This window comes from Ipomoea nil, unplaced genomic scaffold, assembly GCF_001879475.1.
Source record: "Ipomoea nil cultivar Tokyo-kokei standard unplaced genomic scaffold, Asagao_1.1 scaffold3047, whole genome shotgun sequence".
Taxonomy (NCBI): domain Eukaryota; kingdom Viridiplantae; phylum Streptophyta; class Magnoliopsida; order Solanales; family Convolvulaceae; genus Ipomoea; species Ipomoea nil.
The window spans coordinates 388,285-414,509 of NW_017619475.1; the positions used below are offsets into that span (position 1 = coordinate 388,285).

General features: G+C 38.1%; 1 protein-coding gene across 1 annotated transcript; it reads right to left on the reverse strand.

Annotated features, from left to right (window-relative positions):
* Positions 1-11,773: 11,773 nt before the first annotated feature.
* On the reverse strand, positions 11,774-13,660 carry LOC109163888 (GDSL esterase/lipase 1-like). The gene is made up of 5 exons (XM_019312608.1): positions 13,345-13,660; positions 13,151-13,275; positions 12,805-13,035; positions 12,149-12,410; positions 11,774-12,062 (listed from the first exon to the last, which is right to left on the reverse strand). The coding sequence occupies exons 1-5, from the start codon at positions 13,592-13,594 to the stop codon at positions 11,818-11,820; spliced, it is 1,113 nt and encodes a 370-aa protein (XP_019168153.1). The 5' UTR covers positions 13,595-13,660; the 3' UTR covers positions 11,774-11,817.
* Positions 13,661-26,225: the final 12,565 nt, after the last annotated feature.

Sequence of the window (26,225 nt, forward strand, 5' to 3'; positions counted from 1 at the left end):
AAGCAAATACACATAGCAGTATCGTGTGCTATCGTCGATAAATGTGATAAAATACTTATTACCACCTCTCGTTTGTATCGATCTAAAATCGCACAAATCACTATGGATTAATTCTAGTGGTTCAGTTTCCCTTTCAACCGACTTGAAAGGTACTTTCGTTAGTTTTGCCTCAACACAAATTTCACACTTGTTATTTGTGTCAATTTGAAAGTTAGGAATATGGTCCATGCTAATTAATCTACGCATAGAATTAAAATTAACATGACCTAGTCTACCATGCCATAAATTGGAAGACTCAAGCAAGTAAACAGAATTAACTTTGCTTTTATTGATAACAGGAATTACACTGAGCTTAAACAGCCCATTAGTTACATATCCTTTACCAACAAACATTCCTAACTTGGACAAAACTACTTTGTCTGACTCGAACACCATGCGAAAGCCATGCTTGTTCAACAGAGAGCCAGACACAAGATTCTTCCTCAGCTCAGGAACATACAGCACGTTGTTCAACGTTAGTTCCTTCCCGGAAGTCATCTTCAGAACCACCTTGCCCATGCCTTCCACAGCAGACTGAGCCGAGTTTCCCATCCACACCTTCTCACCTTCAACGGTCTCAAAGGTGTTGAACATCTCTCGGTTGCAACACAAGTGCCTGGTTGCACCGGTATCAATGAACCACTCACGAGGGTTTGAGCCCACGAGGTTCACCTCGGTCACCATAGCCGAAAGGCTAATCTCGACCTCTTTCTGATTGCTATCTCCAACAACATTGGCTTCAGAACTCTTGTTCTTCTTCCTTGGAGCCTTGCATTCAGATGCTCTGTGGCCATGCTTGCCACAATTGTAGCATTCACCAGGAAACTTGTTCTTGGTAACGCCACCTTTCGGACCTAGCTTTCGCTTGTCCTTCTTGTTCCTCCTGGAGTTCTTACCGTGCTCCACAACGTTGTCCTTAGCACCAACAACGATAGGAGCCTTCCTATCATTCGTCCTGTTCCCTTCCTCAATCCTGAGTCGCTGGATCAGGTCCTCCAGATTCATCTCCTTTCGCTTATGCTTAAGGTAGTTCTTGAAGTCCTTCCAACCTGGAGGCAACAAATGGATCACAGATCCCACTTGGAAGGCTTCACTTAGCACCATGCCTTCGTCACGGATCTCGTCAAATATTAATTGCAAATCTTCTACCTAACTTAGCACGGTCTTTGAATCAACCATTTTGAAGTCGAGGAATCGGCCAACTACAAATTTCTTTGAGCCGGCATCCTCACTTCGGTATTTATGATCCAAAGCTTCCCACAACGCTTTTGATGTGCTTATCTTTCGATATACATCATATAGCGTGTCACACAATCCATTCAGGATGTAGTTTCGGCAAAGGAAGTCCGAATCCTTCCAATAGCCAACCGCCATCACGGATTGTGCATCTTGTTCCTTCAACTCGGGAACACTCTCGGACAAGAACCTTGCCAGGCCGAGAGTTGCTAGGTATAACAACATCTTCTGTTGCCACCTCTTGAAGTTCGAACCAACACCGGTGAACTTCTCCGGCTTTTCAGCCGAACCACTCGGTACCGAAGGTACCCGAGACATGGGAATATATCCCTCAGTGCTCCCACCATCTTGTGAACCAACGTTCACTGGTGTAGCTTGGGAATTAGCAACATTGTTGCCGTTTCCTCCATTGTTGTTCTCAACAACATTTTCTTCCCCATTGTTAACGATTGACAACTCGGGGTTCTCCATTTCTTCAAGGAAATTCGAGAAAACAACCAACGGGAAAACAAGAACTAAGGTTTTAAGACTGTTGGTAGCGTTGGTAGAAAAACAAATAATAATCAAATAAAATTAACTATTATTTTCCTGGAAAGAAGGGAAGAAAAGATGAAGAAATTTGGCTAGTGTTTGGTGTTGGGTTTTTGCAAGAGTCGAGTGAGCACTCTTTCCTTAAAACCTTATTTGCCACCTCCCGTAGATGCTAGGAGCGTTGTGGCCTAGGCTTCCCAGGATAAAACTTGCTATGATCCAATGTTTGAGCATTCAAACAAAGGATCCGGCGAGCAAGACAATGGCTATGAACACAGTATAGCTAAAGAAAGAGTAGAAGCAGAGACTTTTGAAGCTGGAAAAATATACTTTCGTGCTGTGTAAAGCTGTGTGTAAAACTCTACTGACTCTACCCTCTCTTATATAGGGTTGAAGGAGCCAATAGCCTTTATTATGGCAATTAAAAAATGACATTAAAGCTGCCTTCCAACAGCTATAACAGCAGGCCACTACCTGGGAATTGAATTCAGAATTCAAAATTGGAATTAATAGACAATTAATTCCGTAACAGATGAATTCAATCCCCTCAACAGTCAGAACTTTCGGGTTCCTGACCATTAGCGTACAGGGTTCGGTCTCAACTTTCGACCTCATCCAATTTCGGCCCTTGCACCTTTCGTGGACTCTGTTGCACGAGAGTTGTGCTCTCGGTGCACCACGACCTCTCGTGCTCTCTTGTAGCACGAGAGTAGGTGTGCTCTCGGTTCGGTTCTGGCCGAACCCGAACCAAGTGGCTATACCAGTAGTTTGGCATAACTTAGCCCGCAAGGCCAGCCAATTTCCGGACGACATTCGTGCCCCCAGGTGCCGGCGCACACGAGCTCGGGCTTGAATCAAGCCTTTTTCAATCTCTGCTCGTTGGAATTTGATTTGCACCCCCCCCCCCCCCCCCCCGCGCGAGAGAGCCTCTATGCTATACAATTCTACAAGCTTCAAAAGAGCTCTTGTATATAAGGGGGGAAAATCTTCATTCCAAAGCAATGTGGGACAAAAAGCTCACTTTTTTCCCTTCATTTTCCAACTCAAATGGGTCTATTTTGAGAATCAATAATAATAATAACAATAATAATAACAATAACAATAACAATAACAATAACAATAACAATAACAATAACAATAACAATAACAATAACAATAACAATAACAATAACAATAACAATAACAATAACAATAACAATAACAATAACAATAACAATAACAATAACAATAACAATAACAATAACAATAACAATAACAATAACAATAACAATAACAATAACAATAACAATAACAATAACAATAACAATAACAATAACAATAACAATAACAATAACAATAACAATAACAATAACAATAATAATAATAATAATAATAATAATAATAATAATAATAATAATAATAATAATAATAATAATAATAATAATACTCTCCTACCCGTAATAATATATATATATAGTACTCCGTATATGTGTAGTTTATATATAGTACTGTGTAGTTTATATATAGAGTTAATACCCACAATCGTCCTCGACTATAGTGGTTTTTCTCAATTTCGTCCTAAACGACTTTGGTGACCTAGTATCGTCCCAGACTTTTGTGTTTCACTCAATTTTGTCCTCCATTTGTTATTCCGTCAAATTGGTGTTAAATTTTGGGACAATTCAGTAATGTCAATAATGATCTCTCTTTACTTTCAACTTGTGAAGTGCGAAATTCCTCTTTCTTGTACGAATTACACCCAGAATTACTCCCGGACCTGCAAATCAAATTTTATATTTGCAGTTTTAGGAGTAATTCTGGGACTAATTCGTAAAAAAAAAGGGATTTCGCAGTTCACATGTCTATGAGTAAAGAGATGTCAATATTAAAATTACTTAATTGTCTATTTATTTAACACCAAATGGATAGAATAACAAATGAGGGACTAAATTGAGCAAAAACACAAAAGTATGGGACGAAATTGAGCGAAACATAAAAGTCTGGGACGATATTAGGTCAGCAAAGTCGTTTAGGACGAAATTGAGAAAAATCACTATAGTCGAGGACGATTTTGGATATTAACTCTTTATATATATTACTGTATAGTATATAGCATATATATATATATAACTGTGTAGTATATATATATATATATATAGAAGTAATAGTACTCCGTATATGTGTAGTTTATATATATATAGTACTGTGTAGTTTATATATATATATATATATATATATATATATATATATATATATATATATATATATATGAAAGGGATCAGGTGCATTTGTGGCTTCCCGTGCGGATGTGCGGTGGATTAATGTGCGTGAGGTTTATATACTTAATGTGCGTGAGATTTGTACTTAATGTGCCTGAGATTTGTACTTAATGTGCGTCATGTTAATATGCGTGAGTTTTGTACTTAATGTGCCTGAGTATTGTGTTTAATGTGCGTGAGATTTGTGCTTAATGTGCGTGAGTATTTCAGAATTACGAGCTCAGAAGGAAGCAGAACAAAAACTCACGCACATTAACGCCCAAGCTTCTTGTTACTTCTTCCTTCAATTTGGCCTTGGATTTTGGATTATCAGCTACCTTCAATGCAGTTGAATGTTTATATAAATGACGCACGGACAGTAAAATTTGCACAGCAGCTAATAAGTGTGGATTTCTGTTGTATTATTCCCATAATTCTTAACCACCATAGCCCGCCTCCGCATCATCATCATCAGGGAGGGGCAAATGGCTACTGGGGATGGGGAAGAAGCGGACATCAATATTTTCTGCTGCATTTTACACATTCACGCACATTAAGTACAAATCTCAGGCACATTAAGCACAACACTCACGCACATTGAGTACAAATCTCACGCACATTAATCCACCGCACATCCGCACGGGAAGCATTCAACCGCACGAGAACCTTTCACTATATATATATATATATATATATATATATATATATATATATATATATATATATATATATATATATATATATATATATAGGGTTGCATTCACATGCAAACCCCTTAAAATACAAATATGCGGACAAAATCTAGCCATAAGATGTGTTTAGATGGACGCATTAGATTGAAGGTAAGTAGTTAAATAGAGATTTTGATTTAGAAGGAATAAGGGTAATTATGGGAATGCATAAGCAACATAATTAAGGAAGGATTTGAATAGAATATTACACAATAAAGAAGAAGGATTAAGTTTAGAAGGACTTGAATACGTGAACGGTGCAGAAACGACATACAGATAAGAATCTCTGGCACACAGACATGGAAGCCAACCCAGACGCCATGGACGGTGCAAGTGAAGGTAAGATCTCTGGTTATAACGACACTGTTATTATATGATGTTGTAAAATTATTAAACACAAGCCGATGGTTGATTTTGATTTATGTTTGGAGCAGAATTCTGTGCATGGTAGAGTTGTTAGATGAGGGTTACGAAGTGGTGTTCACATGACTGCATAAAAAGAGATTGGGTTTTGACGTTGGGGGGAAGTGGGTGTGGAATTGTTATATGCCGTGCACACACTACTGGGTGGACGCGCACACGTTTATACCATCCTGTCTACATATAAAGAAGTATAAGAACACTGTGAAGAAATAATTAGAAGAAAAAAGAGTATGTGTGTGTGTTGGTGTCTGCCAGTGGCAGCATGCGCAAAGATCCGGAAAAAGCTCTTTGCATTAAATGTAATATTGTTCATATTTCGGACATTCATAGAGTGCTGCTAGTTACATATATTGGGACTAATGTTAATAGAATTGTGTTGATGTACAGGCGGATAACATAACTTAGAAGACATACCAGGCTGTGAAATGATCATACTAGCAGATGGAACGAAACAATGGTCCCCTACTCGCATAGACGAAAACACACCGTATGTCGGGCAACAATTTGAAACAATAAAAGACGAAATAGAATTCTACCGTGCGCACGTGCAAATATTGGTTCCACAAAATCATTCAGACTATACAAAGAAATGGTTAGGAGTTTTATGGATATAAGGGACACATGCGTTGATTTCTGCAATTTTAGAAGGGATTTGCTGCATATATTACAGGGCGCGGATGCACATATGGTAGTAGAAGACGTGTTTAAAAAAAGGAAGTGGGAAAAGATTGAAGAGCAACTGAGGAGAAAAAAAAAAGGTGAGAAAATGCGCTACATGTGACTGCCCGGGCCACGATAGTTGGAATTGCCCATACAACATAGACCTAGCAGAAGATTAGCCCGTAATTGTTGACAATAGTATGTATGTTGAATTTCATTGAAGTTGTTAGAATCCCAAATAAATAAACTGCGAATGATGGATATTTATTAAAGTTGGTATTTTATTTTGATGAATGTTCTATAGCCGGATGTGGTATGAAGTCGACAGTGATGAACCAGGTAATAGTATTGTGTGCACACGATCTGACCAATCTGTTTGGAAAATCCCACTTGCATTCCAAGCGTTGTGCACACAGTATTGTACTTGGATGCACACTGCCAGACTGCATGAGCACCACCCATACAGAGAGACACGTAAGAAATTTTGAGATGACCGCACAAAGTAAAAGCATCTTAAGATTATAAACGCAACCAAAAGGGTCAGATTTAGATAAGCGCACACATTTTTCCAGTTGTATGCAAAAATTGAGACTGTTTTCTTAAGTTACGGGGTGCATATGCACACAGAAAACAATATATGTGCACACGAGGAGCTATAATATAAATCCCACCGTTTTGGATGAGCTAATAAACCTACAAAAAAGGGAATATGTGCACACAGGCCACACTAATATAAATCCCACCATTTTGAGAGCGCTAATAACCCTAAGATGCTTTTCATTTGTGCACTAATTTGATAAAACCTCCAAAAAACAGGGAAATATGAATAGCATAACTTTGTAAATACTAAAGCGACAATCAATTGTGCATAAATATAGCTATTAGGAACGCGTGAGAGTTTGTGGGTGCACACCGACGTAGCAAAAAAATGAGTACACGACCAACTAAAAATGGCTTCATCACCCCAAAATAGTAACATTGGAAGTGGGATAAAAAGCAAAAGAGGAAGCCACATTCTGAACACAAAAACTCTGAACTAAAATTCAATAGACCAAGAACACGAAAACCACTACGGAAGCCTCAGGATAGATCACACGAACTGATACGCCCGAGAGATATTCCTACACTTATGTAGATTGAATTCTGAGGTTGCAAGTTCCTTCATGTAGCGTAGCCTCAACTTCTTGAGCTAAGCAGTGTTACCTTTGGTAAGGCCACATCTCCATCTGGCCACTCCCTGGCCTACATAACTCTCCATGTGATGCATAACATACACCCCACAGTCAACCTTGTCCATCCCGCCAACTCATCTGCATGCGCTTCGATTCCAAACACGTACAAATCGAAGACCTTGGAAGCGAATGAGCACAAAAGCATACATACCAAGTCAACTTTATTAATGTACTGGTATGGCGTCATCTCAAACTCCAGCACAAAAGCATACATACCAAATCAACTTTATTAATGTACTGGTATGGCGTCCTCTTGGAGTCTAGCCTTGAACAAAGCAATCCGCTTATCCCGAACAAGAGAGGTATTCACGACAGTATGAAGCTTCAAGAGAAATGAAATAAGCAAACTAAAAAAAAAAAAAACAAAAACATGACAAAATATCATAATTTATAATTAAAAAAAAAACAAACAAATAGAGTTGAGCTTTATTGTGAATTATACAGTACTAAATATTAATTAACTAGATGGATAATCCACAAACTCTCTCCTAGGATTAAAGAGTAATGCTGTCCACACAAGAGTGCACACAGGCAAGGCAGTATATTAAACATGATTCAATTCAATACAAATAATAAAGAGATAAATTATTGACCACTTTCCATTTAATATTGATAGATCTTTAAATTGAGTCACTATTGAACCCTGCATGAATTTTCAAAGTTGGATCACGATATTATATTAGCGTATATGCGGTTAATAGTTTTCATTATTTAATTTAAAGCAACTTTATGAGGGGCGAAGAGACATTAGTCTGCGCATAGTATATGCTTTACAAGTTACAACAATTACTAACAATACTAGGATTAATACTGCTCTTATTATTAATAATGATTATCTAGTGAACGCTACTACAGGATGTCTCATTGGAGGATGCCTCGTTTGCAATTGTATATAATAATAATAGGCTTAATAGCCAATGATAATGATGTTTAACAGGACTGTATTTTTCACTCTAAAAAATGGACAATGAAATGAAAGTGAAAGTGGTGTCTAAAGAATTGAAAGGCCAGCCAAAGTGAATATGGATTACAGTATGCTATAGTTATTATTAGCTATTGCAAATCAAACCAAGCTATCTTCCACTGCTTTTTAGCCATAAACAGAACACTAGATAGGGAAGCATTCAAAACCATTGCCTAAAATGAAATAAACAATGCAGTTTAAAAAAAAAAAAAAAAAAAAAAAAACGAACTAGGCCAGCAACACCTCCCCAGTGTCGACCAAACACCACAAACAACCCCCCTGTAGCTACCAACAGCACCGCTTACCCCCCAAAAACACCCTCCCAGCATCGGAGAACCACGGCCGCAGCCCACCCCACTCCCCAACCACACCCGCCCTACCAACGCAACACCCAGCCAAAATTGAGCAAAAAAACACCGCACCAGTTCAAACAAATTACAAAAAAAAAAAAAAAAAAAAAAAAAAAAACTAAAAATATCGCACCAGTACAATCTAGCCGTCCGACCCATGAACCACCATCCCCCCCACCCACACACACACAACTCGCCTGAGATGAAACACACATGCATAACCACACACCCCCCAACAACCGGTTACCGCAAAACAACAAAAAAAAAAAAAATCAGAAACGACAAAAGGGGGAAAAATACCTCGACCTCCACCACTAGTTATTAGTCCTCGCCGCTTGGCTCCAATATGGTCCCCACTGGCGACCATCGTTAGCAGCTGATGAAGAAGGCGAAGAGAACGGCGTGGAGATACGCTCGGCCAACATACGCGGTAAACAGAGAGAAAAGATCGGAAAAGATAAAAAACCTAAGGCGTGTGAAAGACTTACTAAAATTTGATCCGTGTATGGAAATGGTAAAAATCCAAAATTACCCTCCCTAAAATAAAAACACACGCCTGATTAAATAAAACCCCACAAATAATTGAATCAATCCTAGTCATCCAATTTCAAAATCTAACGATCGTAATCAATCCATACGTTTGTATTTTAAGGGCTGTTTGTATTTGAATATAATCCTCTATATATATATATATATATATATATATATATATATATATATATATATATATATATATATATATATATATCAAAAGAGTGTTATTCATAGAAGAATTTTAACAAATAATTAAAATTTTGAAGTATTTAATTTTTTTCATTTTTGTGCTCATTTTTTAGAAAATGAATCAAACTAACAAAAATAGTTTTTTGTTGTAGCCAAACATCGGAAAGGGAAATATTTTCTGAAAAATGATTCATTTTCCAGAAAACATTTTCCTGCTTTCCAAACGGAGCCGAAAAATAGTTTATTTTTCACTAAATTTTCTCTCCTATGTGTATACTCATGAATGTACGTGCTGACCCAACCTTGGAAAGAATAAATGTACGTGCCGACCCATGACTAATTAAAAATAAAATTTAGATACCAATTAGATATTGGTCATGTTTGGTAATCAGTGATTAGCGGATAGTAAATTGTATTATCGGATTTAACCAGCGGATTGTATCAACGATTTGTAAAAGGATGTTTGATAAATTTAACTATTTAAGTTAGCGGTTAATATATAAAATCACGGGTAAAAATAATAATAATAATAATAATAATAATAATAATAATAATAATAATAATAATAATAATAATAATAAATTGAGAGATAAAAACATGGGGAAGGATGAATTTTTTAACATTTAGACTATCCTCTACTATACAATGATACAAAGTGATAAAATTAGTAGAAGTCTATAAGATCGGGAGGTAATTGATTCACATCCATTTGGAGTTCAAATTATTGTATTATATAATAGAAATATAAATATTTTTCAAAATATGATGCATAAAAATTCAACAAAGAAAAAAATATAATTCAAAATCTAATTTAAAATCTATATTTTTCGTGCATATTTAAATACAAAATTGTTCACCAAAATTTTGATGTCTATTTTTAAAATTTTATTTTTAATTATAATGAAAACTAATTTATAAATTTAAAAATGTAATTATCATATATAAATATATACCAAGACTATGTGGTCTAATGATATCCGGGTTGGACTTCCATTTGGAAGGTTGTGAGTTCGAGCCTCAATGGAGGAGTTATTGATTCTTTGTTCAGTAGGTTGAGAAAGTATATGAACGGATACTTCATTGTAAAGGTATAGGAGGCTAGGAGGGCAACCGTTCTCCGGATAGCTGAAAAACTCACTATGGTAAGTAAATTTGTTCCAAAAGTTTAAAGTTTTAATTTTCTTGTAGATGATGTAAACGAGGTACAAAATATCGCATTATATAAGAGTGTCGTCACTAGGGATGTAGAACTAAATCGCACTCTCAAAAGAAATGACAATGTATGTAGGATAGACTTACATGAGCGGTTTCTTTTTTTCTATGTTATAACTTTATACTTTAATATAAGAATAGACAATGTACGATAGACTCACATGAACGGTTTAAAGATGATAATGTAGGATGAGTTAATTAGAGATAGCAATGTAGGATATACTCACATGGGCAGTTTCTTTTTCTCTCTGTTTTCACTTTATACTCTTATAAAGATAGCAACGTTAATTAGATCTCTACCTACATTACATACTCAAATGAACTTCCTTTGGATAAGCTACTTGGTGAAACAAGGACTTCATACTGCAAGACCGGACCATATTAGGGACCCCATTTAAAAGTAATGTAGCAAAGTGCAGGTTAGACTACTCTGTGGGATGAAAAAACTGAAAATTATGAAGAAACATATAATCCCTAACATCTTTGAAACTCATACTCTTTCAATACTGAATTAAAGATTTGAATTTTGACAGAAACAAATGCAGTAGCCAATTTAATTGGTCTAGCGGAACCCAAACTTAGGCTTGTTATCTTCAAAATAAAAGCCTCTAACTCAGAACCAACAAATTAAAAAATCATCACGATTATTAAACAAATTCTAAACAAAAAACTCAGACCAAGAAAATAGAGACACATACGAAGTATCATTTGAAGTAATGGGAAAAGAGAGTAATATAAGCATACAATTCATTAGCATTCCATTAAAATGAAATTTTTTAAAAATGAATAAATTAGAAAAGAAAGTGAAGACCGTAAAAATGGGTAAGTTATGCATACAAAGATAACTAAAGTGTCAACATAGAGAAAATAGATATGAAAAGTTGCATGCAAGCTAAGTATGCAATCGTAAAGAGAACGGAAATTCACACATAAAAGTAACTTTACGGTAAAAATTTGAAACTTTGCTTGTAGACAATAAAAATGAAGTGGCCATGATATAAAAAAAGTGCTTTTATATCGATGTTGCCACTAGCTGTGTAGGACTAAATCACGTTCCTGAAAGAGATAGCAATGTAGGATAGACTCACATAAGCGGTTTATTTTTCTCGATCTCTTTTCCAACTTTATACTTTAATAAGAATAACAACGTAAATTAGGTCTCTTCCAACTTTGTATCTAAATAAGGATCTAACTTTATACTTTAATAAGGATAGCGCAGCTTCCACTCCTTTTATACTTTAATAATGATAACAACTTGAATTAGGTCTATAATGTCCTTTAGTGGCATACCATCTCACACGTAGTTTTGGTTTGCACTTTTTCTTGCTTTCAAGTTTCAACTTCCAAACGTGCTTCATTCTCTTCCATCTCTGTTAATTGGAATAGTTTTCTGGCAGATTTAATAGAAAAGTCTCCTAATTTTTGCAAAGATAAAGGGAAGAAAAAGCAACTTTTATTTCATTTGTGCATAGAAATAATCTACAACACTTGTTCAAATAAGGACTTCACACTGTAAGACCTAACAACATTAGGGTCCCCATTCCAAAGTAATGTAGCAAAGTGCAAGTTAGACTTCTCTGTGGGGTGAAAATTATCAAAAAACATATAATCCCTAACATCTTTGCATAACTCATACTCTTTCAATTGCCCCCTTTTACCCCCACAACTGGCCAATCCTCTATAAGGGCCACTTCCACAACATGCTGTCTTTGCCTCTTTGAACCCTGAAAATATACAACCACATATATAATAAGTAATCGTTGCAAGTATTATTTGTCTAACCAATAATACATTATATTACCGTACGTACCATATCTCGATGGGCGATCAATTATATCAGTGATAGCCTGGAAGAGATCAAAGTACGAATACTTAAACCCCTGTAATGCCTTCTCTAGTTCGATGAGCTTTTTTGGTAAAACCTTATTATGTATCTCTGTCAATACTCGGAATTTTTTCTCACAACCAGTTCTATTTGTTTGTTGAAAATTTAGGGCCCTTGAATATGGTACGCAGGCTAAAGGCACCGCAGAAAAAATGACAAATTTTCTTCCTCCTTCCTTGTATACTTCCTGTTGAAATGGATCAGAGAAGCACAATACTATAGAGTTTGGTAAACTGAAACTTCAGATTTTGAGGATTAGCAAATAAGAGTTAACATCATCTAGTTTCCTCCGAGTATACTTGATTTGCCACGTTTAGTCCTAAACTTTCAAATTTATCACTTGAACTTTCAAATTTTTACATTTGTGGTCCAAGTTAACCATCCATGGTCCAAGTTAACCATCCATCCAGTTGTAGTTCTTTTAGGAGGATCATGCTATGGATGGATGGGACCATGGGTGGTTAACTTGGACCATAGATGGTAACAACTTGAAAATGAAGGACAATTTGAAAGTTTATGATTAAACGTGGCAAAAATATTATACTGGGGAAGACCCATGTGGCATTAATAATTGAGCATACCTTGATAACATTAATAAAACTATCAATAACCATGTCCACATATTCTTCCTTAGTATATGAATTAAAGATGGTGGAATTTGTAGAAAAAGGGCTTAAGTAGTCATTGCCGGCATTGCTAAACATGTACACGGCACTGGACAACAATTTGTTCGATTCTTTGTCCCCCAACATCCCTTTCAACTGCTTTATAACGTTCTTGAAATACTGCACTTGCGTTTTAAAATCAATTACCTGCATACACACAAGTCAAATAAAAAATCTATGTTTGCTTCAATGTGTAATATATAAACATAAATGCACAATCAAGATATCAGCTTAGACTTTTATTAAAAATCATATCACGCACAAAACCAGAATGGGTTTGAACAAGACTGCCAGCGCCGTCAGATGCAAAGTTCACCCCATTAACATATCTACGTTGCTCCTCCGCCTGGAAATACCCCGGAATTAATGGCAGCTTGGCAAACTCGGCTTGTAACCAAACATATATATAATTAGTCAGAACCTCTATGAGCCAGTCAAAAAAAAATGGCAGCTTACCAATAAAATCCGGGACAAGGCGACCATCAGAAAACCTGCCTGTTGGGTACTTGAAAAATGAGTGACCATAGGGCCAAAAATTGGCCTGGAAATCAGTAGTGGTGTTGATGTAGTTATTGTTGCCAGGATCAAAGAGGGAGTCCCCAAACACAAAGAGGGCCACATGATTATGATGGGCTAAGCACAGCAGTGGATTGGCTAAGCTGCCAAGCAGAGCCAAGGCATACATGTAGGAATACAAACTACTCATTTACAGGCTAATTATTTGACTGTGAGTGTCTCTGTATATATTACAGTAATTGAGAGAATAAGTATTAATACAAGAACAAAATTAGTTGTTCTTGTTATTGTTCACAGAATGAAACAACAAATGAAATGAAGAAGAAAGATACCTTCTGAGTTGAGAGTCTTCAGCGTAGCTGCGCAGGAAAATGATAAAGTGGATATCTCAATTTCTTGGCTTGGAGAGGGCAAATTATAGGCAAATTATGTTGTGCATCCCTATGCACCATGCATGGTACATACAGATGTAAAAACGACGTCGTTTTATTAAAAATGCGCGTCTCACTTTAAAAAAAAAAAATTCAGTTTCGATTCCCAGCAACAACATTATATTGTGCATAATTTGAACTATATATCCAGAATCAATGAACTAAAATTCCAGAATCGATGAACTAAAAATCCAGAATCTATGAACTAAAAATACAGAATGAATGAACTAAAAATAAAGAATGAATGAACTAAAAATCCATAATGAATGAACTAAATATCCATAATGAATGAACTAAATATCCAGCATGAATGAAAAAAAGTCAGTTTCGATTCACGTCTAAATATCCATAATCAATGAACTAAAAATCCAGAATCAATGAACTAAAAATCCAGAATCAATGAACGAACTAAAAATCCAGAATCGATGAACTAAAAATCCAGAATCGATGAACTAAAATTCCAGAATCTATGAACTAAAATTTCAAAATGAATAAACAACATAATGCTGTTGAGGGGAATCGAAATTGAATTTTTTTTTTAAGTGAGATGCACGTTTTTAATAAAACGACGTCGTTTTTGCATCCGTATGCACAATGGTGCATACGGATGCACAGCATAACGATCCCAAATTATAGCTGTGGATCGGACCACAATCCAAAAAATGAAAGGAAGGACTTTTTTGTATGTTTTTTAATTGTAATTGCAGAAATCACGTCCAAAAAATGAAAGGTAGGACTTTTTTGTATGTTTTTTAATTGTAATTTCAGAAATCACGTGCAAAGTGCTCCCTAGTACTCCTAACCATTTTGGACTCGTCCTTTCTTACCCCTTACCCCCTCAATGGGTTACTAGACAGGGCCGGTGCACACAAGGAATCTGTCTACTTTGAACATATTCTCATACTATCGCCGTCGAAGTTCGGACCTTGGTCTTTTACTCCAAATACTGCCCACTAAACCATTGAGCTAAGCCCGTGCGAGTGGACTCGTCCTTTCTCGTTGTACAAAACTACAAATTATGCCATAATATATGATACAAATTATAGTTTATTGATACTGATTCATTTTTAGTATATTATAAACATTAAATATAAAAATTGGCTAAAATATAATAAATTTACTAACGTTCTAGCGGTTCCCTCTCTATGGAACCATAGAGAGAATTCTCCCAAAGATTTTTAGGATTTTGGTTTTTTGCGATTTCAATTCTTTCCTTTCTGATCTTCAGTTTAGTATTGTAAGTGTAAAAAATATTGCACATTAAAACCCACTTTAGTTGGCATAAATTAGTTGTCAAAATGATTAGTGGTTAGGTTCTGGATCTAGTCCAGTCTCTGTGTCAGCACGTTAAGTCTGGATGATGCAGTCTAGGAAAGGTGAGGTTTATTCAAACATTTATTTCGGTCAAGACCCTACTTCCATGGGTTTTTAATCAGATGATGCAGCTTAATTTGAGGAATTAAGGGCTGCACTTTTTCAGACCAAAGAGGTTTCAAATTACTTCTATAAAATGCTACTTTGTAAAGCATTAAGGTTGAAGATTCAAAGATTAATTTTAAAGAGTTCATTCCTCATATTCTGTCCTGACTATCCACTCAATATATACAAGTAAAGAAGGTTTCTCAACTGGTTCATGTTGCGGAGTAGTTGTAGTTTATACTTTAGAGCGTAATGTACTCTCCTATTGTACTCTTATTGTTCATCTAGAGGTTCCGAACTGCGAGAACATTTCATGGTGCACGATTTCATTTATTGCTTTTATAATTAGTTTCTTTATTCTGTTTGGAGTAGATCCTGGAGCTAGTCCAGATTAATAATTGAGTTAAAATTTAGTAGAAACCTTTAGGTTATCTCTTGCATTCAAGATCCACGAGCTTTTTCAAGTTTCTTGTTTGGCAGTCATCGCTTCGTGATGGATGTCAATAGCCTAGTGGAGGGGTGTGCTGGGTTAACCTTGGCGGAAGAGGATGTAGGAGGTTTGGAGGCCCCGGTCCCTGATCTCATAAGCGCTAGTGCTACGTATTGTGAATTGGTCGGTCGCTTCCTCACTTATCGACCCATCAAATTTGACCATATGCAGCAGGTTATGGCGTCAGTGTAACAGCCGGTGATGGGTATGCGGGTTCTACCTCTCAATGAGAACTTGTTTTTTTTCCAATTCCTACACCAGAAAGATATGCTACGGGTTCTCGACGATGGGTCGTGGTCTTTCGAGAATCAAACCCTAGTCTGCAAGTAGGTTCAGAATGCGGTGCGGCCCGAAGAGGTGGTGTTGGGTACAGTCGCCCTTTGGGTGCAGATTCATGACCTGCCGGCGATGTGTGCGTCTGCCGAATTCATCGTGGAGATTGGGGAATAAGTGGGAACACTCTTGGCGAGGGATCCGAATAATTTTGGTGGGACATGGCGTAGTTACTTCAGGATTAGGATTGAACTGAACATTAGAAATCCTTTGAAGCAGAAGATGAAGCTACGTTATCGTGATGGAACGTGCTAGTGGGTGACGTTCAAATACGAACGTTTAAACACCTTTTGCTTTTTTTTTTTTTTTTGTGGTTTGATAGGTTACTCAGAGAAGTAGTTTTGCTGCAAGGTGTATGAGCATGGCCTTACTCCGAAGGACTATCCTTATAGTGCATGGTTGAGGGCGGGTGCGAGGAGGCCAGCTAAACCTGTTGGAGCCAAATGGCTACTATCCGAACTTCCTCTGAAAGCAATTTGTGTGCCTTCTACTCCGGGGTTGCCCATTACTGGTTGAGGAGTCGATAACGCTGTAGGGGGAAATAAGCGTCAACGTGATGAGGGTTCGGATCGGGGGTAGCTAATTGTTGCTGATGTTAGTATGTCGGATGCTTCAAAAAACATGTTCACGGAAAGTCCAGGGAGCCAAGCCCACCCTTCATCATGAATACTTTAAGCTGGAACTGCCGAGGTTTGGGTAGCCCTCGGATAATTCGGGAATTTTTGGGCCTGGTGTCTAAGCAGCGACCCAATTTTATTTTCTAAATGGAAACGAAACAATGTTCAGAGCATCTGGAACGAGTGAGAGTGCGGGTGGGTTTAGAGGGGTTGTTTTGTGTAGATAGAGTAGGACTTGGAGGTGGGTTAGCTTTGCTATGGAGGGAAAAAGGATATGGCTACTCTTCTTGTATATTCGGGTAATCATATATATGTCATGGTAAACTTGCCGGGTTCGCAACCATGGCGCCTTACTTGTTTCTACGGGTATCCAGAACGGTCGAGAAGGAGTCAGTCATGGGAGCTCTTGCAGGAGTTGTATGCTCGTTCCGACTTGCCATGGGTAGTGATCGGGGATTTCAACGATATAACCAGCCATGTGGAGAAGAGGGGCCCTATCTCTCACCCGGAATGACTGGTTCGAGGATTTAGCGAAGTCCTGCAAGATTTCACGTTGTCAATCCTGGGGATGTCTGGCTACGAATTCACGTGGAGGAGAGGTCGGGGAACAGCGCACTGGGTAGAAGAGCGGCTGGATAGGGCGGTCACGTCCACATCCTGGTGTGAATTGTTCTTGGAAACAACGGTACTGAATCTTCTAACCATTAATTATGACAACAGTGCTATTATTTTAGAATTGGAGGAGCGGCCGATTCACAGAGCTTGTACATGATTCAAGTTTGAGTCTGCATGGTTCCTTGATGATGATTGTCGGCGGGTTGTGGTACTCTCTTGGGGTTTCACGCACTATCTGGGTTTCCAGCAGAGGGTAGATCGCTGCGGCAAGGACCTCTGGAGGTGGGGATGCGAATACTTCAGGAAGTTTGGCAGGAGGATACAACAATTGAACAACAGGTTAGAGGGTTTAAGGGGCAACCGAGACAGAGGCGATGTTGAGGCTTACTGGACGACAGAAGGTGAGCTGCGCAGGTTGCTTGCCCAGGAAGAGATCTACTGGCGGCAACGGTATAAACAATTAGTTTTGGTTCTGGGAGGGGGACCATAACACTAAGTCCTTCACAAATTTGCTTCATGCCGGAGGAAGACGAACCAATTGCTGCACGTGCGTGATGTTGAAGGTGGGTGGGTCAACGATGCAGCCATGCATGCAGAAGTGTTGATGTACTCTTCTGACATCTTTATATCATCAACATGTAGTGGGGTCTTATTAGTAGGGTGCCTAGTCGTGTAACCCTTGCGATGAATGACCGGCTTCTTAGACCTGTTGAGGCCAAGGAAGTAAAAATAGCTTTATTCTCTATGGCTCATGAAAATGCCCCGGGACCTGAGGGTATGGCTATAACACCCCTAATATTTAAAACATTTAAAGCTTATGAAATAAAGGCGAATCTATCATTAATACCCAAACAGAGTAGAAGCTAAGCATAAAAGTCGGGGTGTTATGCAACATCTAGGTTTGAGAACCTAGATGTACAGGCTAAACTAACTAATCAAGTATAATCCACAAGTCAATATTTCAAGTACAATTCAAGGCACACATGCCATCTAACTATTACTAGAGCTATCTAAGCTAAATCCACGAATCCAACTAGCGCGCTCCAAAGCTACTGGTCAGTACCTGAAAAACATATGGTGTAACAACCATCAGCAAATAATGCTGGTAACCCACTCCACACGTTGAGTACAATATAGGTAGATAGAATTCTTGCTTTAAAACCAAGATCAAGACTCCAGACATATCAGCAGACTTGACACTATAAAACATCATAAAGGTACTAGCATGCAATCTAAAACCACAAGACAAGATAATAACAAGACCCAACAATAACCAGTAATAACAACAACAACAACAACACACATGTCCACGATCCAACCTTATACCAAGTTCCAACCTTCACGCCTCTCCAACCTTATTTCAGTTCAAACTTGTACCTCCAGGCCACCCTTATTCCTCCGGAGCACGCATGCTCCCCACCGACATACCGCCAACAAGACCACCGATCTGAAAGCACCGTGGTGCCAATATATAACATGATCTGTGCCTATAGCACAATAATCAAATGGTCTGTGCCTATATCACAATAATAACCGGGCACTCGTAGTGCCAAATCTAGGCCAACGGGATACCAACTTAAACCCATGCAATAACCGAGACTCACAGCTCCTACCATGGTACCCAAAACAACAAACTAGACTCACAAACATCAAACGGGGCACGGGGAAACAACAAACGGGGGAAAACTACACACCACGCCGCCCGTACCAGCGGGCGGAACGGCGGGTGGTCAACCACCCACCGTCTGCCCGCCGGTAGACGGCCTCGTACCAGCGGGTACACCGGCGGGTGGTCGTCCACCCGCTGGTACGGGTGACCGTACCGGCGGGTGGTCAGGTGGGGGTTCGTCCCCCCACCGACTACTTGCTGGTACAACGATCTTGGCTTAATTTCCCAACCCAGGAATTCATCAATTACACCCAAAATCGTGTCCAAATACATCCCAACACATATCAACAACAATATAGACTTGAACAACAAGAATTAAGCCAAGAAACAACACAATTACACTCTAGATGCAAATTGTAACAACCCAAAATTTCATTTTATAAATCCTGTATTAAGAAATCTCAAAGTAGCTTTTTCACCCCATTAAAAAATTTTGCGATCAAATCGGTGTTTGAATAAAATAATTTTGTTCCATTTTAAAAATTAATTCGACACCGAAGAAATGAATTTCATTCAAAAATTCCAAAGTTTTCGGGTACTTCGCGTACCAAGATTTAAATTGAGAATTTTAACCGAGTGAGACCGGGAGAATTCAAAAGGGAATTTTGAACAAGTGTTCATCCTTATAACTTTTGGCAAAATTCACTTCCAACCCCAAAGTAATAAAGAAATAACATTTTTAGCCTATTGTTCATGTTACATGGTGGACCACAAGACATCCAAAAATCCCTTATAAAATCATCTTTTAGCTTGGGAAATTACCCCTTTGCCCTCAACCAATCATTGTGAATCATCCTAGGGTTTTGCACCCTATATAAACCCCTTCATTTCATCTCATTTTCCTGATCTCATTCTTTGCCACTTCCTCATTTTCTTGGCTGCTAACAACAAGAAGAAAGACAACAACCTAGTAAGCTTGTTCATCCCTCATTCTAGTATCTTTTCTCTTCTAGTTTTCTTTAGTCTTTGAGGTTCTAGGCTAAGGATAGAAGGTGTGTTGGGAAGTGTAGGTGGTGAAGGAGGCTCAAGCTAGGCCAAGAGAAAGAAGAGATCCAAGCAAGAAGACTAGACTACAAGAAGTATAACCCCATGGATTCCTCTTTAGATTTGGCTCTGTGAAGCCTAGTGTTGAGTAGAAATGAGTAGAAACTATGAGATTTTGATGTGTTTATGCTTAGAAGTGATCTAGTATGTGTTTGTGAGTTGTTGAGATTGTTTTGGAAATGTTTGGATGAGTTTTTGCAGGTAAAGTTCCATCTAGTGCACAACACAGTGTGCACCAGATCAAAGTGGCAGCCCTAGCCGCGGCCCATCAGAAGGGCCGCCGGCTAGAGCCGTGCCACCACGGGACTAGGGCATGGCCCTAGAAGAGGGCCGTAGCCTAGTCCCGGCACATCAACGGGGCTCCAGGGGCGGACTATGGAGAGTCCCGCCCTAGGTCCCTAAGTATTATTCTGATGAGATATTGTGCAGTGGCCGGGCCCTTGTGGCTCAGCTACGTGTCGTTTCGGATCGAGTGTTACGGGCCTTTGTGGCTCGGCTCTTCGGGCTCGTCTCGACGCACGTTTTTGGTTTCGATTTCGTGGAATTTGGATTAAAAACAAGTATGTTAAGAAGGATTTTGTGAAGAAATGTTACACAGTACATATTTTGCTAAATTCTCTGTGTTTGAGAAATTGTTGATTATGTGATCAAATATTGTTTTTATTGAGTAAATAAGCATGACCGTTTGAGAATATGATTAATTATGAAAGCATGATTAAATTGTATTATTTGATCAATGAGAATAGAAGCATACTTGTTGAGTGAAATGTATAGAAATTGCTATTTTGCAAACCGAGCATGTTGATACATTTTTGAATACTTCTTGTTAGTGTATACATGATTTAGAAGCATGTTATAGAGAATTTTGACATTTCACATGAGTCATATTTCAAAGATGCATAAAAGGCCAACGTGAGTCCAAGAATATTTTCAAAAACCATGAGCATGTGGTATAATATTCTTTGATGCATTAAGAAGTAATAGAATTGTTGCATGCGTGAGATTGATGCATGAGAGATATATTTATGTATTATCTATATCGGTGAGGTTTTTGGAGGATACCGTTTGGACTATGTTCCTCTCGGGAGATATTTATGACATTGCGGTCCCAGTATATGTAACGCGGCGTATTCCCACGTTACGAGGTTGGAAACTTCCCGCCGGGCTTGGAATCCTGGTTAGGGGGTGTGCACACTAATAGTTCGATACCTAATTCCAAAGAGTTTGAACCACGAGATTGGTTCCGTAGACGGTAGGAGATATTGGGTCGGAATCATGCCGTTCCCGATGGGGTAAGTCACACTTTTGTGAAACCCTAAGCCGTCTACGAGTATAAGAGAAAGAAAGAGATTCAACAGAGACTCAAGAAAGAGAGTCAACAGAGACTCAAGTATGAGAGTCAATATAGACTCGATAGAAAGAAAGAGAGTCAAGAGAGACTCAAGAAAGTTACAAAGAAACCTCCACAGAAAGTACTCTAATTTATATATGAGTGTATGATTATATTATTGCACTAGATTGCATATGAACATGAGTATATTGTTGCACTAGATTGCATAAGAGTATGATGATATTATTGCACTAGATTGCATATGAACATGAGTATATTGTTGCACTAGATTGCATAAGAGTATGATGATATTATTGCACTAGATTGCATATGAACATGAGTATATTGTTGCACTAGATTGCATAAGAGTATGATGATATTATTGCACTAGATTGCATATAAACATGAGTATATAGTTGCACTAGATTGCATAAGAGTATGACGATATTGTTACACTAGATTGCATATGAACATGAGTATATTGTTGCACGAGATTGCATAAGAGAATGAATATATTGTTGCACTAGATTGCATATGAGTATGATTATATTGTTGCACTAGATTGCATAAGAGTATGAGTATATTGTTGCACTAGATTGCATAAGAGTATGAGTATATTGTTGCACTAGATTGCATAAGAGTATGATTATATTGTTGCACGAGATTGCATAAGAGTATGAGTATATTGTTGCACGAGATTGCATATGAATATGAGTATATTGTTGCACTAGATTGCATAAGAGTATGATTATATTGTTGCACGAGATTGCATAAGAGTATGAGTATATTGTTGCACTAGATTGCATACGAGTATGATTATATTGTTGCACTAGATTGCATATGAGTATGATTACATTGTTGCACGAGATTGCATATGAATATGAGTATATTGTTGCACTAGAATTGCTGAGAGTATGATTATGTGGTTGCACTAGATTGCACAAGAAGCATGACCATAATGTTATACATGATTGTATGCGAATGAAGCATCGTAGGAGAATTATTTAAATGAGAAGCGTAACTTAAGGTATTCCTTTGAGCATGGTTATTGTGATGTAGTAGAAGTTCTACTTAATAAGTTATGTGATAAGAGTGTGGAAGCATGTGAACACCTGTTATATGGTCTTTTAGCATAATCCTATCTGTAAGCCTGAATTGCTTGATAAGTTATTTGAAAAGTCTATAAGTTGATGAATCTACGTGATTAGCCTTATACGTATATAAGCATGCCAGCTGATAATATAGGGTGCAAGCATTTTTAAAGAATACGATAATCTAAAAATGTTTTGAGTTTAGCTTATTTCTATAAAGATATCAAATGTTTTCAAAGTATATGCTAGAATGCTTTACAGGGTTGAGTGTGGTTATACTTAGCTTCGTGCTAACATGTGTTTTTCCTGTTTGTCTATGTGTTGCTTGTAAAATTGTAAAACCCCTTTCAGGTGGGCCCAGCAGTGAGAAGAGATCGAGTTAGATTAGTCTCTTAGGTTGAGATGTCTAAACTCTAGTTTTTATTTATGATGATGTTATGGATTTAGAAATTATGACTTCATGATGGTGAATTGTTGTAGACTGTATTGGGGTGATGTTTTCCCCCTTACTTTTTCAGTATTTACTTTTAGTACCCAGACTTAATCGTATTCGTAGTTTTACCCCCTTTAGCCTGTGCAATCACCAAGAGTGGTGGTTGTGGCGGTGACACTCCCACTATTTATCATCTAGATTTCCGTTGCATAGTTTATGATAATGACTGTTTAGGGATGTAATTAAGAGTTAGAAAAGTGAGGTGTTACACAAATCCTAAACATGTCAAGACTCAAGGATAAACACATAGTAATTCAAGAACATCAAGAACCTCAAGAACATCAAGTTAATTGCTATCATATAAAACCCTAATGACAAGTTCTAAACATGCTTAAACCCAAGATCATGCATATAAACACTACGAATAACAAGAGCATCAAGATTACCATGCAATCACAATATAAACCCTAAGACAAGCTCTATCAAGGCATAATTATAAGATCACACATACGATTATCAAAGGAGCCAATAAATAAGATATAACAAGGAAAATAGGTTTTGTAAGACATGGGTTACCTCTTAGCCTTAATATTTTTCCTTAACTCCTGAGATCCTTCTCCAAGATTTTCCTTCAATTGATCTTCCTAGGCTTGGTGATGGGAGATTCTTTGGCTAGGTTTCTTGGGGGAATTTTTCGAGTAATAAAGTTATGGGTGGGAAGGTTTCTAAATGCTTTCTAATTCCCTATATATAGATTTAGGAATCCTAATTAGAATCTGAATAGTAAAGGCCCACTTTCTTTATTTCTAACACAATTAAAGGCTTTATTATAGATAAGGGTCCACGGTCATCCATGGGCCACATTAATTGATTAAGGGGTCCTGAATAAATCCTTTTTAATTATTCTTTAGCGGGATTTATTACATAATTAATCCGGGTTTGAGGATCGTAACACGGAGTGTTACACCCTCCCCCCCCCCCCCCCCCATAACAAGAAGCTTTGTCCCCGAAGCTTGGTAGTTTACCCACTCAGTTCCCAGTCATAACACATGCTCACAAGTAAATTAGGAAATTTATGCACACATTCGTTTTCTATAGGTACAAGTCAAGGGCTGATCAAGTTAAGAGACAGTGCGGGTTGAGATAGGGTTACCTTGGTTTCCCATCCCCGACCTTGAGGCTCCGCGCGGCCCTAGCATGGTCTCGATCGCCGACACCCTTCGGTCCAAGGAGCTTGTCGTGAAAATCAATGACGAGAATCCTTCTTCCATGATCCTTTTTTGCCTCACGAGTGGTGCGAGGATACGTTCATTGGTTGATCTCTCGTCCTGGTCATCCGCGGCCCTCCTTCCCCTTGCGGGTTCCGGGTAGTTTGGTTCGTCTTCCTCTTCTTCTTGTTCCTCTTGTTCTTCGTCCTCTTGGGCAGCTTGCTTCATCTTTTTGTTTGAAATGCCCAATCGCTCTACTAGCAATCTTTGTTCGGTCGGGGGCTTCAGGCATACCTCCTCGAGGGTGATGTATTGTCCCTCTCTGACATGGTAAATGTCATTGCGGCGGAGGTTTTGGGCATTGAAGATCATCCTACCTATGGGCTTGGCTTCGGTCCGTCCTACGTCTACCCATTTTCTTTCCATGATCCAAGTATCCAACTTAGGATCTTCCCGTAGGGTAGGCTGAGGATCATCCCGTAGGGTAGGCTGAGCCGATTGCTAGATTTGCAAAACTCAATATGTTTTACCATAAGAGCGGGTAATAAGTTGAATTTGACCTTGTGCTTAAGGAAGTAGGTAAAGGTGCACTCAAGGCTCCCCACATCCTTGCTCTTGTTATTGTTGGGCAACAGGCTATCCGTCACAATCATAAGGGTCATACATGAGTCTGTAAGACAGTTGATTACGACTAGAGCACTCACATTAGAGTATATGGAGCCCGAGAAGAATATTGCATATCCTCTCGCTAAAGGACTAAATAGAAAGGCTGTCCTCGATACATCGAAGGAAATGAGTTTAAAATCAACAAAGTAAGCCAAGCTTACGTACTCATAAAGCAATTGAACATGAGATGTTCTAAGTTAAGGTCTACACAGAGGTAGACCTCAAGTCAAAAAGTTTGACTTCCGAAGAACCTGCATAATGGGTGCTGATGTGTGCACATGAGTTCAAAACTACCTCTCCTTGGCTAGTTCAAGATTCAATTCACTACTAAGGAGAAAGTTACTCAAGTCACTACGTGTCAGTTCAAGGTCTAAACCATTGGCATTAAGGTCAGTGCTCACTTCCGCTCAGACATCTACTTCCTTCACACTTGTTTGAATGTGTGGGGGATGTTGGGAATAACATTCAAAAATTGATTGTTGGAAAATTCATGAGTTGGTCCAAAACTACTTTGTCTAATTATTTTTGTGGTTGCTAGTTTTTCACTCAAATGAGTGAATCTCATTTGATTAGAATGAATCTCATTTGATTAGAATGAGTGGTCCAGCACTGGTTTTGGATTTGGATGGTTAAGAAGAGAAGCCTATGTTAGTATATAAGGAGCACTTCCCTTATTCATTAAAACACACAACAATTCATTCTTCTCTTCTTCTATTCTCTCTGAGCCTCTTGTCTGAGCTCTAAGTCGGGTCCTATTGTGACTGCGAATACATGTGCCGGTATCTCGTAGAAAGTCTGTGTGCAACCAGTCGAAAGCACCCGGTTATCCCGACAATTTGCTTTTAAGGTAGTGTATTCACACGACACAGGATTCCCTTACTTTTCCCAAATTAGCCAATGTAAAAAGTAGTGCTACTGCGACATTTTCCGGTACTAAACTCCAACACGTTTTACCCCCACAACTGGACAATCCTCTCTAAGGACCACTACCACAACATAACATGTTGTCTCTGCCTCTTTCAACCCTTAAAACATACATACATACAACCACACACACACACACACACACACACACACACACACACACACACACACACACACACACATATATATATATATATATATATATATATATATATATATATATAATAATCATGTCCACATGTTACGAAGGGGCTTAGGTAGTCATTGTTACCAATGCTCAACATGTACACACTACACAACACCGGACAACAATTTGTTCGATTCTTTGTCCCCTAACGATAGTTATGCCAAGGACTTAAGTCCACCTTACAAGGTGGATCTAGATCAAAATACACAATTTATATATGGAATGTTCATAGTTTACATACTAAATGTTCATACTGTACATACTGAATGTTCACAATTAAAATTGTAAACATTCGTATGTAAATTATTAACATTTGGTATATAAAATTTTGAGCATTCAATATATAAATTCAGTATAAATTACA

Bases quoted from the DNA above. Each gene is read 5' to 3' on its own strand.
- LOC109163888 (XM_019312608.1), bottom strand. From the start codon at position 13,594: ATGAGTAGTTTGTATTCCTACATGTATGCCTTGGCTCTGCTTGGCAGC. The intron at 12,411-12,804 runs GTATGCTCAATT...CCATTTCAACAG, and splicing joins GTTTTATTAATGTTATCAAG to GAAGTATACAAGGAAGGAGG. The intron at 12,063-12,148 runs GTACGTACGGTA...GTATATTTTCAG, and splicing joins TGATCGCCCATCGAGATATG to GGTTCAAAGAGGCAAAGACA.